The sequence below is a fragment of the Pseudophryne corroboree genome, chromosome 1, assembly GCF_028390025.1.
Source record: "Pseudophryne corroboree isolate aPseCor3 chromosome 1, aPseCor3.hap2, whole genome shotgun sequence".
NCBI lineage: Eukaryota > Metazoa > Chordata > Amphibia > Anura > Myobatrachidae > Pseudophryne > Pseudophryne corroboree.
In genome coordinates, this window is record NC_086444.1 from 797,919,599 (window position 1) to 797,935,354 (window position 15,756).

At 43.2% G+C, this 15,756-nt stretch overlaps 1 protein-coding gene across 8 annotated transcripts in view; it reads left to right on the plus strand.

Moving 5' to 3' along the window:
• EGF (epidermal growth factor) overlaps positions 1–15,756 on the plus strand; it is a 230,742-nt gene that overhangs the window by 86,847 nt on the left and 128,139 nt on the right. For 5 of the 8 annotated variants that reach the window (XM_063918896.1, XM_063918887.1, XM_063918864.1 and 2 more), the window contains exons 2-3: positions 69–268; positions 14,612–14,662. The exons of 1 other annotated variant lie outside the window; for it this stretch is intronic. In XM_063918896.1, coding sequence (XP_063774966.1) covers positions 69–268; positions 14,612–14,662 — 251 coding nt within the window. The remainder of the gene's footprint in view (positions 1–68; positions 269–14,611; positions 14,663–15,756) is intronic. 2 more of the 8 variants (XM_063918871.1, XM_063918855.1) reach the window with 1 other exon arrangement.

The following is a 15,756-nucleotide window of genomic DNA, read 5'->3' on the forward strand; positions in this document are numbered from 1 at the left end:
AAATATCATATAATAAAAAAATATTTCAATTTGAAATGTATAACTTCATGTACATCTACTTTTTGCAGATTTAGTGCCCTTTCTGTTGTTCAGCCATGGAAATGACATACTCAGCATTGACAGTGATGGGACAAATCTCAGAACAATAGTGCCCAGTGCAGGATCTTCAGTGTTGCTGGATTTTGATCCTAAGGAACAAAGACTTTACTGGCTGGATCCTAACAGATACTTTTTCCAAAGAATTTTCTTAAATGGAACAAAACGAGAGGTAAAGTGCCAGATATTATACCATTAAAATAACCCAGAATAGGGCACGGATGTGTTTGTGTCTTTCTCTGTGCTCACGTGTGCCACATCTGCCAGTAAACAAATGCCAATTGGAGATTATAATTATTATTATTATCCTTTATTTATATGGCGCCACAAGGGTTCCGCAGCGCCCGATTACAGAGTACATATGCACATAATCAAAACAGGAAAACAGTGACTTACAGTTGAAGAGAATATAGGACAAGAACAGGGTAACTAAGCATTAACTACACCAGTAAACGACATAGAGATAAGTTTCAAGGTGGGCAAAAAACTGGCGGATTTGGACACTTGAGGATTATTAAAGTAAGAAAAGGATAAGCACATGAGGGAAGAGGGCCCTGCTTGTGAGAGCTTACATTCTAAGGGATAATGGGGTATCAGTTTTTGTATCCATTCCTCTAGTTCTAAACCATCATTATACATTGCCCATCCATGATCATACCAGTAGTGCCCTCCTGTTATTATATACCACCCAATATTTTGTAATTCCCATGATTTTATATGAAGATAATACCTGCCAGTAGTACCCATCACTTATACAGGCAGTTATATCTGCAGTGCTCATACATGATTATTCACATATACGGATGCATTGCTCATAGATTATATTATATTTCAGCAGTATGTAAATGTATTTGTTTCCATTGCTGACATGTAAATGTATACCCAAACAGAAGTACCAATGATTATACCTGCATTTCAATACAGTATATCATGTTTTCCACCAGAAGTGATTATTATATGATTATATCACCATTGCCCATACATGATTTCAACCACAGAATATTGGCCTTATGAATAATGGGGAGATGTATCAAAGATTGGAGAGATAAAGTACCAGCCAATCATTATATCTGCCATGTTACAGGCTGTGCTTGAAAACTCACAGTTAGGAGCTGTTTGGTTGGTAGCTTATCTCTCTCCAAGCTTACATCAATCTCCCTCTATTTCACAGGAGTCCACATACGGGGTCCCCGAGATAAGGGGAACAAAAGGAAAAAGTAGAGAAAATCTCTGTACATATCGTTTCTTGAAATGTTTATCTGCCTTTATCCTGCAGTGCTAGCGCTAAGAGCAGCCTACATTATCGCGCTGCCATAGCCACCTAAGTGACCCTGGAGTGATTAAGGTGGCATGTTACTTACCGTCAGCTGTCTTCTCCAGCGATGGCTTTGTCGCCTCTGGCTGCCGTTATCTGCCTCTCCTCAGTGAAGAAAGAGGAGGTGAGCTCTGCCACTTTGGCTTGTACACAATTCATGCCATTATTTATCAATGAGTGATAAATTTCACTGTGAGTGATAAATTGCACCAGCCAATCCAGTCCTAAATGTCATTTTTCAAACCCAGTCTGTAACATGGAAGTTAGGAGCTGATTGGCTGCTGCAATTTATCACTCACAGTGAAATTTATCACTCATTGATAAATAAGGGCAAAAGTTTGTCAAAACCCCCCAAATAATTCTCTCTGCTGCAGCTGTTCGGGATAGGAGAGAGGCGAGTACTGACACCGCCCAGCCACAGGGCAACTTAACGTTCACTCTCCATGGCGGAGCTGTTTGTAGTAACAATCGCGGTAGCCACCTCCTACGTTGCAGTGATAATGGTGGTCATTCCGAGTTGATCGCTAGCTGCATTTGTTCGCAGCGCAGTGACCAGGCTAAAAAATGGCAGTTCTGCGCATGCGTATGTGGCGCAATGCGCACGCGCGACGTACGGGCACAACGAATGATGCAGTTTTGCACAGGGTCTAGCAATGCATTTCAGTCGCATTGGTTGCCGCAGAGTGATTGACATGAAGTGGGCGTTTCTGGGTGGCAACTGACAGTTTTCAGGGAGTGTTCGGAAAAACGCAGACATGCCAGGGAAAACACAGGCGTGGCTGGGCGGGTGTGTGACGTCAAATCCGTAACTGAATAGTCTGAAGTGATCGCAAGCGCTGAGTAGGTTTTGAGCTACTCTGAAACTACACAAAAAAATTTTGCAGGCGCTCTGCGATACAACTGTTCGCACTTCTGCTAAGCTAAAATACACTCCCAGAGGGCGGCGACTTAGCGTTTGCACGGCTGCTAAAAACTGCTAGCGAGCGATCAACTCAGAATGACCGTAAACAGGTGAAGATAAACGGATATTTCTCCACATTAACATATATTTAGTACATGGACCCCGTAATGTATAGAGCATCTTCAGGTTTTTAATTTACACGGTGGTCTTCTGAGCCAGAAGACGAGGCCAGTGATATAAGAAGATGCCACTTCTTGTTAGATCTCTGCAGTACAGTTTCCAATCTGTCTAAGTACTTTCTATACTGAGAAGGTCCTAGAAGAGTGAACTAGCCTATCTACAGGTGACATCAGGGGCAAAACGATAGTGGGTGCAGATGGTACTGATGCTATTGGGCCTGGGTGCCTCCCCTGCACTTACTGTAGCTCACATGAGTCATCAGTGCTGAAATAAGCTCTGTAATGATGCTGCAGGCAGGGACGCTAAGAGTGTTCCACTAACCTGCAGTCACACCTGCTAGTAGCTCCTCCATGTGTCTCCCCTCCAACGCTGACGTGATTATGTTGGTAAGGAGATGGACAGAAAAATAGGGTGCTGAAGAGACACCATAAGGGGGCACCACTATTCGACTTATTATGAACTAGGGCCTGGTCACTACTATGGGGCATACTATACACTGGGGGCATTACTGTATGGCATCAAATAAACTTGTTTTGGTCATTAATTTAGCTATTTTAATTGAAAGTGTTCGTTGGATAGTGAGTAATGATGATGAAGGAAGATAATGGTAATATGGGGGAAGATGAGGAAGAGATGTGAGTATGCTAATGCATGATACCTGGTAGTAAGAAAGCCCCCTGGGCAGCACTAGGCACTGTTGTGGAGAGTTGCAGAGATGTTTCTCCCTTGAAGCATTGAAGCATTAGTGGCCACTTCAAAATGTTGCTATGGGGTCCGAAAAGTTTAAGCTACGCCCATGGGTGGAATCCTGACATAAAGGCTACCACATAAGAGACATACCAAGACTACAACCATGCAATCCCTAAGAAACCATACTGCGGAGATTTGCAGATGGCATTAAGATTTCAACAGTAGTGCCACATTGCAAAACAATTGTTTGTTTTTTGGACACTTTGGAAGTGCTCGTACCACATTATGACCTATGGGGCTGGCACTTCCAATCTGTGTACTGGGAAACGGCGGTCAAATTTCTTTTTCAAGGCTGTTTCTTAATTATTATTATTATTATTACTTTTTTACTAGGAGAATGCTTTTTATAACAGTTATTAATATTTTATATATATATATATATATATATATATATATATATATATATATACTGCAAAGGCAGGCGGCACTCACGGCGTTTGGAATAAAGACAGACACGCAAGTCTGGTAGTCAACGTTTCAATGTCATAGCGGCATTTTCGTCAGGATAAAGTTACAAAAGTGTACTACTCACCAATTTATCTCCGTCTGGTGGTCCATGGCGCCAGCGGCCCGTCGCGTCCACGCTCCATTCAATGATGACGTCATCACGAGGCGCCGGCTTTGGCGTCACGGAGCACCCGGACCGGAGCACACTAGAAAAACACCTGTGATGTGCAAACATGAAAACAGTATTACCTACACAGCACAGACTAGGCATTGCATGTAATTTTTTTAACAATGAAACATGTATCTGAATAAGTGGTAACATTAAAAGCTACACAGTAAACAATCACCATAATAGCTTTTAATGTTACCACTTATTCAGATACATGTTTCATTGTTAAAAAGTTGTTACATGCAATGCTTAGTACTGTTTTCATGTTTGCACATCACAGGTGTTTTTCTAGTGTGCTCCGGTCCGGGTGCTCCGTGACGGCGAAGCCGGCGCCTCGTGATGACGTCATCATTGAACGGAGCGTGGACGCGACGGGCCGCTGGCGCCATGGACCACCAGACGGAGATAAATTGGTGAGTAGTACACTTTTGTAACTTTATCCTGCCGAAAATGCCGCTATGACATTGAAACGTTGATTACCAGACTTGCGTGTCTGTCTTTATTCCAAACGCCTTTGCAGTATACATTATTAAATACAGCTCCGCTGTTACCACCAGGAGGGCACCGGCTATTCAACTTTGATTTCAGTTACCTAAGGGATTTGGGAGTGCCGTGGATTTTGTGTATCTATCTATATATATATATATCTCCACAGAATGTCCTGCACTCTCATCAATTCTCATAGGTAGATATGCGGGTGCTCCTAATGACCATGTATGGCCACCAATATACCGCAACAACCACCGAAGTAGAAGGTGCACTCTCGCCGAAATTAGTCAAGAATCAAAAATTAACAAGACCTTGAAAAAGACCTATACGGTCGAAACGGCGTTGGTGCATGCTGAGAGTGGATTTTTCTTTTATTATTGAAGCAAGCTTGGCCATCATATCTATTCGTGAGGTACACGGGGGTTTTGTACAGAGGGGATTCCGGACTACCCTCTTGAATTGGAGTTACTAACATCTTCTCCCTATGTCCCCTGTTGTTACCACTTGATTGAGGTCATTTGCACCTTCATTGTTTGTTTATTTTAATTGGCTTTTTGTCAAATAAAATAACCATTTTTATTGAAACTGACCTCGCTGGACCATTGTTTAAAGATACCTTTATATACGGAACACACTTGCCAAACACTTGAGTGGGGTACGCTGTGCCTTTATTTATTGACTAGATAAAGGTACCTTTATGTGCTTTTTCCTGTTTCCTTTGATGTGAGTTTTGGTACGCTCTAAATCCTGAAAGGATTGGTGGCGAGATTCTATTCTTTCTCCTATCAAGTTTTCAATCCACCAGGGCTCCATTTTTTGGACACCATTTTAAATAGACTTTTCTTTAACGTCCTAGAGGATGCTGGGACTCCGTAAGGACCATGGGGATAGACGGGCTCCGCAGGAGACATGGGCACTTTGACTCTGGGTGTGCACTGGCTCCTCCCTCTATGCCCCTCCTCCAGACCTCAGTTTGATACTGTGCCCAGAGGAGCTGGGTGCATTTCAGGAGCTCTCCTGAGTTTCCTGTAAGAAAGCATTTTTGTTAGGTTTTTTATTTTCAGGGAGCCTGCTGGCAACAGACTCCCTGCATCGAGGGACTGAGGAGAGAGAAACAGACCCACTTCTCTGAGTTTCAGGGCTCTGTTTCTTAGGCTACTGGACACCATTAGCTCCAGAGGGATCGGTACGCAGGTCTCACCCTCGCCGTCCGTCCCAGGGCCGCGCCGCCGTCCTCCTCGCAGAGCCGGAAGATAGAAGCCGGGTGAGTATGTGAGGAAAAGATCATCACAGGCGGCAGAAGACTTCAGATTCTTCACGGAGGTAACGCACAGCACTGCAGCTGTGCGCCATTGCTCCCATTCACCTCACACACTCCGGTCACTGTAAGGGTGCAGGGCGCAGGGGGGGGCACCCTGGGCAGCAATTTAAACCTCCTATATGGCATATAAGGCATATTAGTGTATGTTTTGCATATCACTGAGGAACCCCCTGTCTCTGACACGAAGGTGCACATGTTTAAGGGAAAGAAACCAGAGGTCACCTTTCCTTCCTCACATGAGCTGAACGATTTATGCGAAAAAGCGTGGGAAACTCCAGACAAAAAACTGCAGATTCCCAAAAGGATTCTTATAGCGTATCCTTTCCCGTCACAGGACAGAATACGGTGGGAATCCTCCCCTAGGGTGGACAAAGCTTTAACACGCTTATCAAAAAAGATAGCGCTTCCATCCCAAGATACAGCTACCCTCAAGGATCCTGCTGACCGCAAGCAGTAGGTTACCTTGAAGTCCATTTACGCACATTCTGGTACGTTACTCAGACCGGCTATTGCGTCGGCCTGGGTTTGTAGTGCTGTAGCAGCATGGACAGATTCCTTATCTGCAGATATTGAGACTCTTGATAAGGATACCATTTTAATGACTCTAGGGCATATAAAATATGCTGTCTTATATATGAGAGATGCTCAAAGAGACATTAGTTTACTGGGTTCCAGAATAAACGCTATGTCTATTTCTGCTAGGCGTGGCTTATGGATCCGGCAGTGGATAGGTGATGCCGACTCCAAAAGGCATATGGAGTTATTGCCTTACAAGGGTGAGGAATTGTTCGGAGAGGGCCTCTCGGATCTCGTCTCCACGGCTACGGCAGGTAAATCAAAGTTTTTGCCATATATTCCCTCACAATCTAAGAAAGCACTTCATTATCAAATGCAGTCCTTTCGTTCCAATAAAAGCAAGAGAGCACGTGGATCGTCCTTTCTTGCCAGAGGTAAGGGCAGAGGGAAAAAGCTGCACACCACAGCTAGTTCCCAGGAACAGAAGTCCTCCCCGGCCTCTGCTAAATCCACCGCATGACGCTGGGACTCCCCTGAGGGAGTCAGCTCCTGTGGGGGCACGTCTTCGACTGTTCAGCCACGTCTGGGTCCACTCACAGGTGGATCCATGGGCAATAGAAATTGTTTCCCAGGGTTACAAGCTAGAATTCGAAGAAGTGCCTTCTCGCCGGTTTTTCAAATCGGCCCTACCGAAACAACCCCTGGAAGGGGAGATAGTTTTACAGGCAATTCAAAAATTGTAGCAGAGCAATTAGTGAGTGCGCTGTCAACGGCAGCCTGTATAGGGATTCCCGGTTAGTCCCGAAAACAGGTTAAATACAAAACAGAAAAAAATACTGGCGCCGGCTGGATATCAAGATAAAGAACGGAAACAATTTTATCAGTTATAAAATTGACCATACATTTATTAAGACTAATCTAAAAAAAAGTATATAACATATAAAATGTCAAGAGGGTAATCAGTAATAAGGGTTGAGAGTCTCTCAAATTATATAAGGGACCACTTGTATATCCAATAGGGCAATATGCACCAATGATCTGGCTAGAACTCAGTCCTCCAAGATATCCTCATAAGGTTTCAGGCATAAATATTACCATGGTCTCAGAAGAAAAGTCCCCTTGGTTCTCAATTGCAGATCGAGGTCCAATGGCAGCAGGGGAATAAGCAGAGACTGCAATAAAAGGTTCTGGAGTGTTCAAGAGTCCACAGATTGCCAGGTGATTTAAAGTAAAAGCAGGTGCAGTGCCCGTGGTCAGGATGGTGAAGGTCTCAACGCGTTTCGCTGGTCTATATCACCGCCAGCTTCCTCAGGAGTATATGTCTTGAGTGTGCTAAGATAGATTTTTATACCCTCATGATTAGGGGTGAGCTAAAACACCTGGCTACAATCATTATCAGGTGAGTGGACACACATTTAAAAATAATAAAACGTAAAATATAATATAAATAATAGAGAAGGCAATCATACTGGAATATGAAGTTTATCAAAGAAGCAATGTTAAAAAACGAGCATGGGATATAGTGAAAATATAACAATATTGGAGTATCAGGAAGTGTGTTATTAATTACTTCCTTGATTGCATGATTCGTCCCGGTCACGTGGTCAGGCAATATCCAATCATTGTGATAGTGGGGTGTCACCAGTGCAGCATGGAAACCGGAAAATATCCATATTAGGAAGTGTTCCGGTCACGTGATAGTGCCCAACCACGTGATCGGGTAGAGGTAGCGGTTCACAGGGCGGAAATGCCGTATGCATGAGAATCAGAGCGTTGCGTTCCACGAGTGTTAGCACTGTGTATCGTGGGTTGTCATGGTAACCCGCCGCACTGGGCGGTATTAATCTATACAGTCAAAGACTGTGTCTGTCTGTATATACAGAAATAAAATCGCTATTGTTATACCATACTATCTTATCTGATTTAGACTGGATATATATAAATCATAAAGTGTTTAATCAGCAAACCGATTTAATCATGTTGAATATCGAATATAAGGGTGAATGAAAATATCAATCCGGGAAGGAGATGAGAGAAAACACATAAAGTCACATAGTAAAAGAAGCTGTCTGAGGGCACTCGCATACAGAAAAAGTTTATACAAATATACAAAAAAGTGTGATGATCTAAATGGATACATTTGTATTTACATAGAGAATCAAACCTTAAAGCAAAATAGAATCAAATATAGGTTAAATATCAATTTAAATATAGAAATAGATATAGATCTTAGGAAAGACACTCTATTTAGATAAGTCATTCTTAGTGGTATACAGGATGTAAAGTCGTAAAGACTGCATAAGTGACATACATATAAATGTCATAAATATTTATTTATTATTAGTGAAGCATCATAATAGTGATGCATATTCTAGGTGACTTTGTACATAGGTTATTAAGAGCTGGATTCTATCATGCTGCAAGCCATGCCCACATGGAAACACTAATATATAGTTACCAAGGTGAACTGTGTAGTGTATTTTGAGGACATTAATCTTGAGAACAGAGCGGTCAGAAGGCTGACAAATTGGATCAGAAAACTATACTGGATACATACGGAAAAGTGAAAGGATATAGATAGGAAAATGAGGGGCAAACTGGGAGTAAGGCAAGTTTCCTTGGATATATAGCATGAGGTTTATGGTATAGTATTCAATTCGATATTCTCATTCAATCCATCTGGATGTAATGAGTTGAGTTTGAACATCCAATAGATTTCCCTACAGCACAGTTTATTGAATCTGTCGCCACCTCTGGGTGTGGGGGCGACGTGTTCTAAGCATACTAGTGTAAGGCTTTTAGGATCACCCTCATGAATTAGATTGAAGTGACGTGAGACGCTATGTAAGGTGTTACGTTTGATAATGTTTCTGCGATGTTCCATAAAGCGTACATGAATAGCCCTTGTGGTTCTCCCGACATAATTCAGGCCACAACCACAGGTAAGTAAATAAATAATGAACCTCGAGTCACAGTTCATAAATGACTCAAGTTTGTACGGATCTTCATTACCAGGTAATTTTATAGTGGTAGTTTTTTTCTGCATGTAGGTGCATGTAGTGCACCTAGGTTTACCGCATCTGTGACATCCTAATGGTTTTGTGGTTAACCATTTGCAACCATGGGAGGTTTCTTTAGGTTCCCCCAACCTAAGGTGGCTGGGAGCCAGTATAGATTTCAATGATCTGTTTTCCTTATATATTATACAGGGCTTGGAGGGTAATAATTCATTCAAGACCTTGTCCTGTTTTAATACTCTGTAATTTTTAAAAATAATATTTTTAATTTGGCTAGCACAGTTATTGTATTTGCATACAAATGCAAGTTGTCTCGTGTCGTCACCTTTGATTTTTTGATTATTTGAATTATTTTGTGAGGTTTGTCCACAGGGTTTCAATTGTAATAGATTACTTCTATCCATAAGGAGGACTTCCTTGTATGCTTCGTCAAGGAGTGCCTCAGGGTATTTACGTTGTTTCAAGGCATTCATTAATTCATGGGCCTGGGTGGTAAATGAATCTAGAGTGGAACAATTGCGTCTCAGGCGCATTAATTGTCCTTTGGGTATGTTATGTTTCCAGGGTGCATAATGTGCACTATCATAATGTAAATAAGAATACGTATTGACTGGTTTTGAATAATTGGAGGTTCTGATTTGATTCTCAATTATTTCAAGGGTCACATCTAGAAAGTCAATACGTTTCGTGTTGTGGGTGTGAGTAAAAACTAAAGAATGACTTATCTAAATAGAGTGTCTTTCCTAAGATCTATATCTATTTCTATATTTAAATTGATATTTAACCTATATTTGATTCTATTTTGCTTTAAGGTTTGATTCTCTATGTAAATACAAATGTATCCATTTAGATCATCACACTTTTTTGTATATTTGTATAAACTTTTTCTGTATGCGAGTGCCCTCAGACAGCTTCTTTTACTATGTGACTTTATGTGTTTTCTCTCATCTCCTTCCCGGATTGATATTTTCATTCACCCTTATATTCGATATTCAACATGATTAAATCGGTTTGCTGATTAAACACTTTATGATTTATATATATCCAGTCTAAATCAGATAAGATAGTATGTTATAACAATAGCGATTTTATTTCTGTATATACAGACAGACACAGTCTTTGACTGTATAGATTAATACCGCCCAGTGCGGCGGGTTACCATGACAACCCACGATACACAGTGCTAACACTCGTGGAACGCAACGCTCTGATTCTCATGCATACGGCATTTCCGCCCTGTGAACCGCTACCTCTACCCGATCACGTGGTTGGGCACTATCACGTGACCGGAACACTTCCTAATATGGATATTTTCCGGTTTCCATGCTGCACTGGTGACACCCCACTATCACAATGATTGGATATTGCCTGACCACGTGACCGGGACGAATCATGCAATCAAGGAAGTAATTAATAACACACTTCCTGATACTCCAATATTGTTATATTTTCACTATATCCCATGCTCGTTTTTTAACATTGCTTCTTTGATAAACTTCATATTCCAGTATGATTGCCTTCTCTATTATTTATATTATATTTTACGTTTTATTATTTTTAAATGTGTGTCCACTCACCTGATAATGATTGTAGCCAGGTGTTTTAGCTCACCCCTAATCATGAGGGTATAAAAATCTATCTTAGCACACTCAAGACATATACTCCTGAGGAAGCTGGCGGTGATATAGACCAGCGAAACGCGTTGAGACCTTCACCATCCTGACCACGGGCACTGCACCTGCTTTTACTTTAAATCACCTGGCAATCTGTGGACTCTTGAACACTCCAGAACCTTTTATTGCAGTCTCTGCTTATTCCCCTGCTGCCATTGGACCTCGATCTGCAATTGAGAACCAAGGGGACTTTTCTTCTGAGACCATGGTAATATTTATGCCTGAAACCTTATGAGGATATCTTGGAGGACTGAGTTCTAGCCAGATCATTGGTGCATATTGCCCTATTGGATATACAAGTGGTCCCTTATATAATTTGAGAGACTCTCAACCCTTATTACTGATTAACCTCTTGACATTTTATATGTTATATACTTTTTTTTAGATTAGTCTTAATAAATGTATGGTCAATTTTATAACTGATAAAATTGTTTCCGTTCTTTATCTTGAGATCCAGCCGGCGCCAGTATTTTTTTCTGTTTTGTAATTCACAAATTGTGTCTGCAGCAAGTGGTGGTAGAGGTTCCCCTGCTTCAAAGAGGGCAGGGGTACTACTCAACTCTGTTTGTGGTTCCGAAACCGGACGGTTCGGTCAGACCCATTTTGAATTTAAAATCCCTGAACCTTTACTTAAAACGGTTCAAATTCAAGATGGAATTGCTCAGGGCGGTCAACGCCAGCCTGGAAGGGGGAGATTTTTTGGTATCTCTGGACATAAAGTATGCATACCTGCATGTCCCCATATATCCTCCTCATCAGGCGTACCTGAGATTTGCGGTACAGGATTGTCATTACCAATTTCAGACGTTGCCGTTTGGGCTTTCCACGGCCCCGAGAATTTTCACCAAGGTAATGGCGGAAATGATGGTGCTCCTGCGCAAGCAGGGTGTCACAATTATCCCGTACTTGGACGATCTCCTCATAAAAGCGAGATCAAGGGAGAAGTTGCTGAGCAGCGTATCACTTTCACTGAATGTGTTACAGCGACACGGCTGGATTCTCAATATTCCAAAGTCGCAGCTGAATCCTACAACTCGTCTGCCCTTCTAGGGCATGATTCTGGACACAGACCAGAAAAGGATTTTTCTTCCGACGGAAAAAGCACAGGAACTCATGACTCTAGTCATGGACTTGTTGAAACCAAAACAAGTGTCAGTACATCATTGCACTCAAGTTCTGGGAAAGATGGTGGCAACATACGAAGCCATTCCATACGGCAGATTCCATGCAAGGACCTTCCAATGGGACCTATTGGACAAATGGTCCAGGTCGTATCTGCAACTGCATCAGAGGATCACCCTGTCCCCCAGGGCCAGAGTATCTCTCCTGTGGTGGCTAAACAGGGCTCACCTTCTAGAGGGCCGCAGGTTCGGCATACAGGACTGGATCCTGGTGACCACGGACGCGAGCCTCCGAGGTTGGGGAGCAGTCACACAGGGAAGAAATTTCCAGGGACTTTGGACTTGTCTTCACATCAACATCCTGGAACTAAGGGCCATATACAACGCCCTACGTCAAGCGGAGATCTTACTTCGCAATCGACCAGTTCTGATCCACTCAGACAACATCACCGCAGTAGCTCATGTAAACCGCCAAGGCGGCACAAGGAGCAGAGTGGGCGGAGAATCATGTAAGCGCTCTGTCAGCAGTGTTCATTCCGGGAGTGGACAACTGGGAAGCATACTTCCTCAGCAGACACGATCTGCATCCGGGAGAGTGGGGACTTCATCAGGAAGTCTTCGCGCAGATTGCAAGTCGATGGGGATTACCCCAAATAGACATGATGGCGTCCCGCCTCAACAAAAAGCTACAAAGGTATTGCGCCAGGTCAAGAGACCCTCAGGCGGTAGCTGTGGACGCCCTAGTGACACCGTGGGTGTTCCAGTCGGTATATGTGTTTCCTCCTCTTCCTCTCATACCCAAGGTGTTGAGGATAATAAGAAAAAGAGGAGTGAGAACAATTCTCATTGTTCCAGATTGGCCACGAAGGACCTGGTATCCGGATCTGCAAGAAATGCTCACAGAAGATCCGTGGCCTCTTCCTCTAAGGCAGGACCTGTTACAACAAGGTCCCTGTCTGTTCCAAGACTTACCGCGGCTGCGTTTGACGGCATGGCGGTTGAACGCCGGATCATAGCGGAAAAAGGTATTCCGGATGAGGTCATTCCTACGCTAATAAAGACTAGGAAGGACGTGACATCTAAACATTATCACCGAATATGGAGAAAATATGTTTCTTGGTGTGAGGCCAGGAATGCTCCTACGGAAGAATTCCACCTGGGCCGTTTTCTTCACTTCCTACAAACTGGAGTGAATTTGGGCCTAAACTTAGGCTCCATTAAAGTTCAGATCTCGGCCTTATCCATTTTCTTTCAAAAGAAATTGGTCTCATTACCTGAAGTACAGACTTTTGTGAAGGGAGTTCTGCATATTCAGCCTCCTTTTGTACCTCCGGTGGCGCCTTGGGACCTTAACGTGGTGTTAAGTTTCCTTAGTCACATTGGTTTGAACCACTTAAGACAGTGGAGTTAAAATATCTCACCTGGAAGGTGGTCATGTTGTTAGCCTTGGCTTCGGCTAGGCGAGTGTTGGAATTGGCGGCTTTATCACATAAAAGCCCCTATCTGGTTTTCCATATTGATAGAGCGGAATTGCGGACCCTTCCTCAATTCCTGCCTAAGGTGGTCACATCCTTTCATATGAACCAACCTATTGTCATGCCTGTGGCTACACGTGACTTGGAGGATTCTGAGTCCCTTGATGTGGTCAGGGCTTTGAAAATTTACGTGGCCAGAACGGCTAGGATCAGAAAAACAGAAGCACTGTTTGTCCTGTATGCAGCCAACAAAGTTGTCGGCCCTGCTTCAAAGCAGACTATTGCTCGCTGGATCTGTAACACGATTCAGCAGGCGCATTCTACGGCAGGATTGCCGTTACCGAAATCGGTTAAAGCCCATTCCACTAGGAAGGTGGGCTCTTCTTGAACGGCTGCCCGAGGGGTCTCGGCACTACAGCTGTGCCGAGCTGCTACTTGGTCGGGGTCAAACACCTTTGCAAAGTTCTATAAGTTTGATACCCTGGCTGAGGAGGACCTCCTGTTTGCTCAATCGGTGCTGCAGAGTCATCCGCACTCTCCCGCCCGTTTGGGAGCTTTGGTATAATCCCCATGGTCCTTACGGAGTCCCAGCATCCTCTAGGACGTTAGAGAAAATAAGATTTTAAACCTACCGGTAAATCTTTTTCTCGTAGTCCGTAGAGGATGCTGGGCGCCCCAAGTGCGGACTACTTCTGCAAGACTTGTATATAGTTATTGCTTACATAAGGGTTATGTTATAGTTTCATCGGTCTTGGACTGATGCTATGTTGTTTTTTCATACTGTTAACTAGGTAGTATTTCACAAGTTATACGGTGTGATTGGTGTGGCTGGTATGAATCTTGCCCTTGGATTACAAAAATCCTTTCCTTGTACTGTCCGTCTCCTCTGGGCACCGTTTCTCTAACTGAGGTCTGGAGGAGGGGCATAGAGGGAGGAGCCAGTGCACACCCAGAGTCAAAGTCTTTCTTAAAGTGCCCATGTCTCCTGCGGAGCCCGTCTATCCCCATGGTCCTTACGGAGTCCCAGCATCCTCTACGGACTACGAGAAAAAGATTTACCGGTAGGTTTAAAATTTTATTTTCTCCACAATTACTACACATTGGTTCTCTTTTAATATTTTGTTTTGCATATTCATTGAAGACATTTGCCCCAGACGGACGACCTAACGAGTTCTGTTTGAAGAATCCAACCGTATTGTTGACATTTTCATTATTTATTTATTTGTTCTGGAATCTTTCACGTTGATTGTTCCCTCACCTCTTCACTTTTCATTACATTTTGGGCGCTTTTGATCATACTCCCTCTCTCCATATTCTATTGCATTCTCACCTGTATTTGGGCAGGTATAGGGGTTTGATTGGACTGACCTTTCTGAGCGCCAGAGTTCACTCTTCCTTTTCTGTATTTAAAGCACTAGGGCAGGAAGTACCAATTAGGGATACAAAGGAGTGATAAACCAAGCTAATTAATAAACCAACAGGGGAAATGCATAACCCTGAATGTTAAAAGAAACTGTACAACACTGAAGGTCGACATTGCCATTAGGTCGACATTCATTAGGTCAACATGTACTAGGTCAACAGGTCGACATGAGTTTTTTGACTGTTTTTTTTATTTTTTTAATGTTTTCATACTTAACGATCAATGGCCCTCATTCCGAGTTGTTCGCTCGGTAATTTTCTTCGCATCGCAGCGATTTTTCGCTAATTGCGCATGCGCAATGTTCGCACTGCGACTGCGCCAAGTAAATTTGCTATGCAGTTAGGTATTTTACTCACGGCATTACGAGGTTTTTTCTTCGTTCTGGTGATCGTAATGTGATTGACAGGAAGTGGGTGTTTCTGGGCGGAAACTGGCCGTTTTATGGGTGTGTGTGAAAAAACGCTGCCGTTTCTGGGAAAAACGCGGGAGTGTATGAAGAAACGGGGGAGTGTCTGGGCGAACGCTGGGAGTGTTTGTGACGTCAAACCAGGAACGAAACTGACTGAACTGATCGCAGTTGCCGAGTAAGTCTGGAGCTACTCAGAAACTGCTAAGAAGTGTCTATTCGCAATTCTGCTAATCTTTCGTTCGCAGTTTTACTATGCTAAGATTCACTCCCAGTAGGCGGCGGCTTAGCGTGTGCAATGCTGCTAAAAGCAGCTTGCGAGCGAACAACTCGGAATGAGGGCCAATGTGTACTACGATTGGAACGGTAACCTTGCCCAAAGCATGGCGAGCGAAGCGAGCCATGCGAGGGGACATGGTGCACTAATTTGGGTTCCTCGTCACTTTACGGAGAAAAC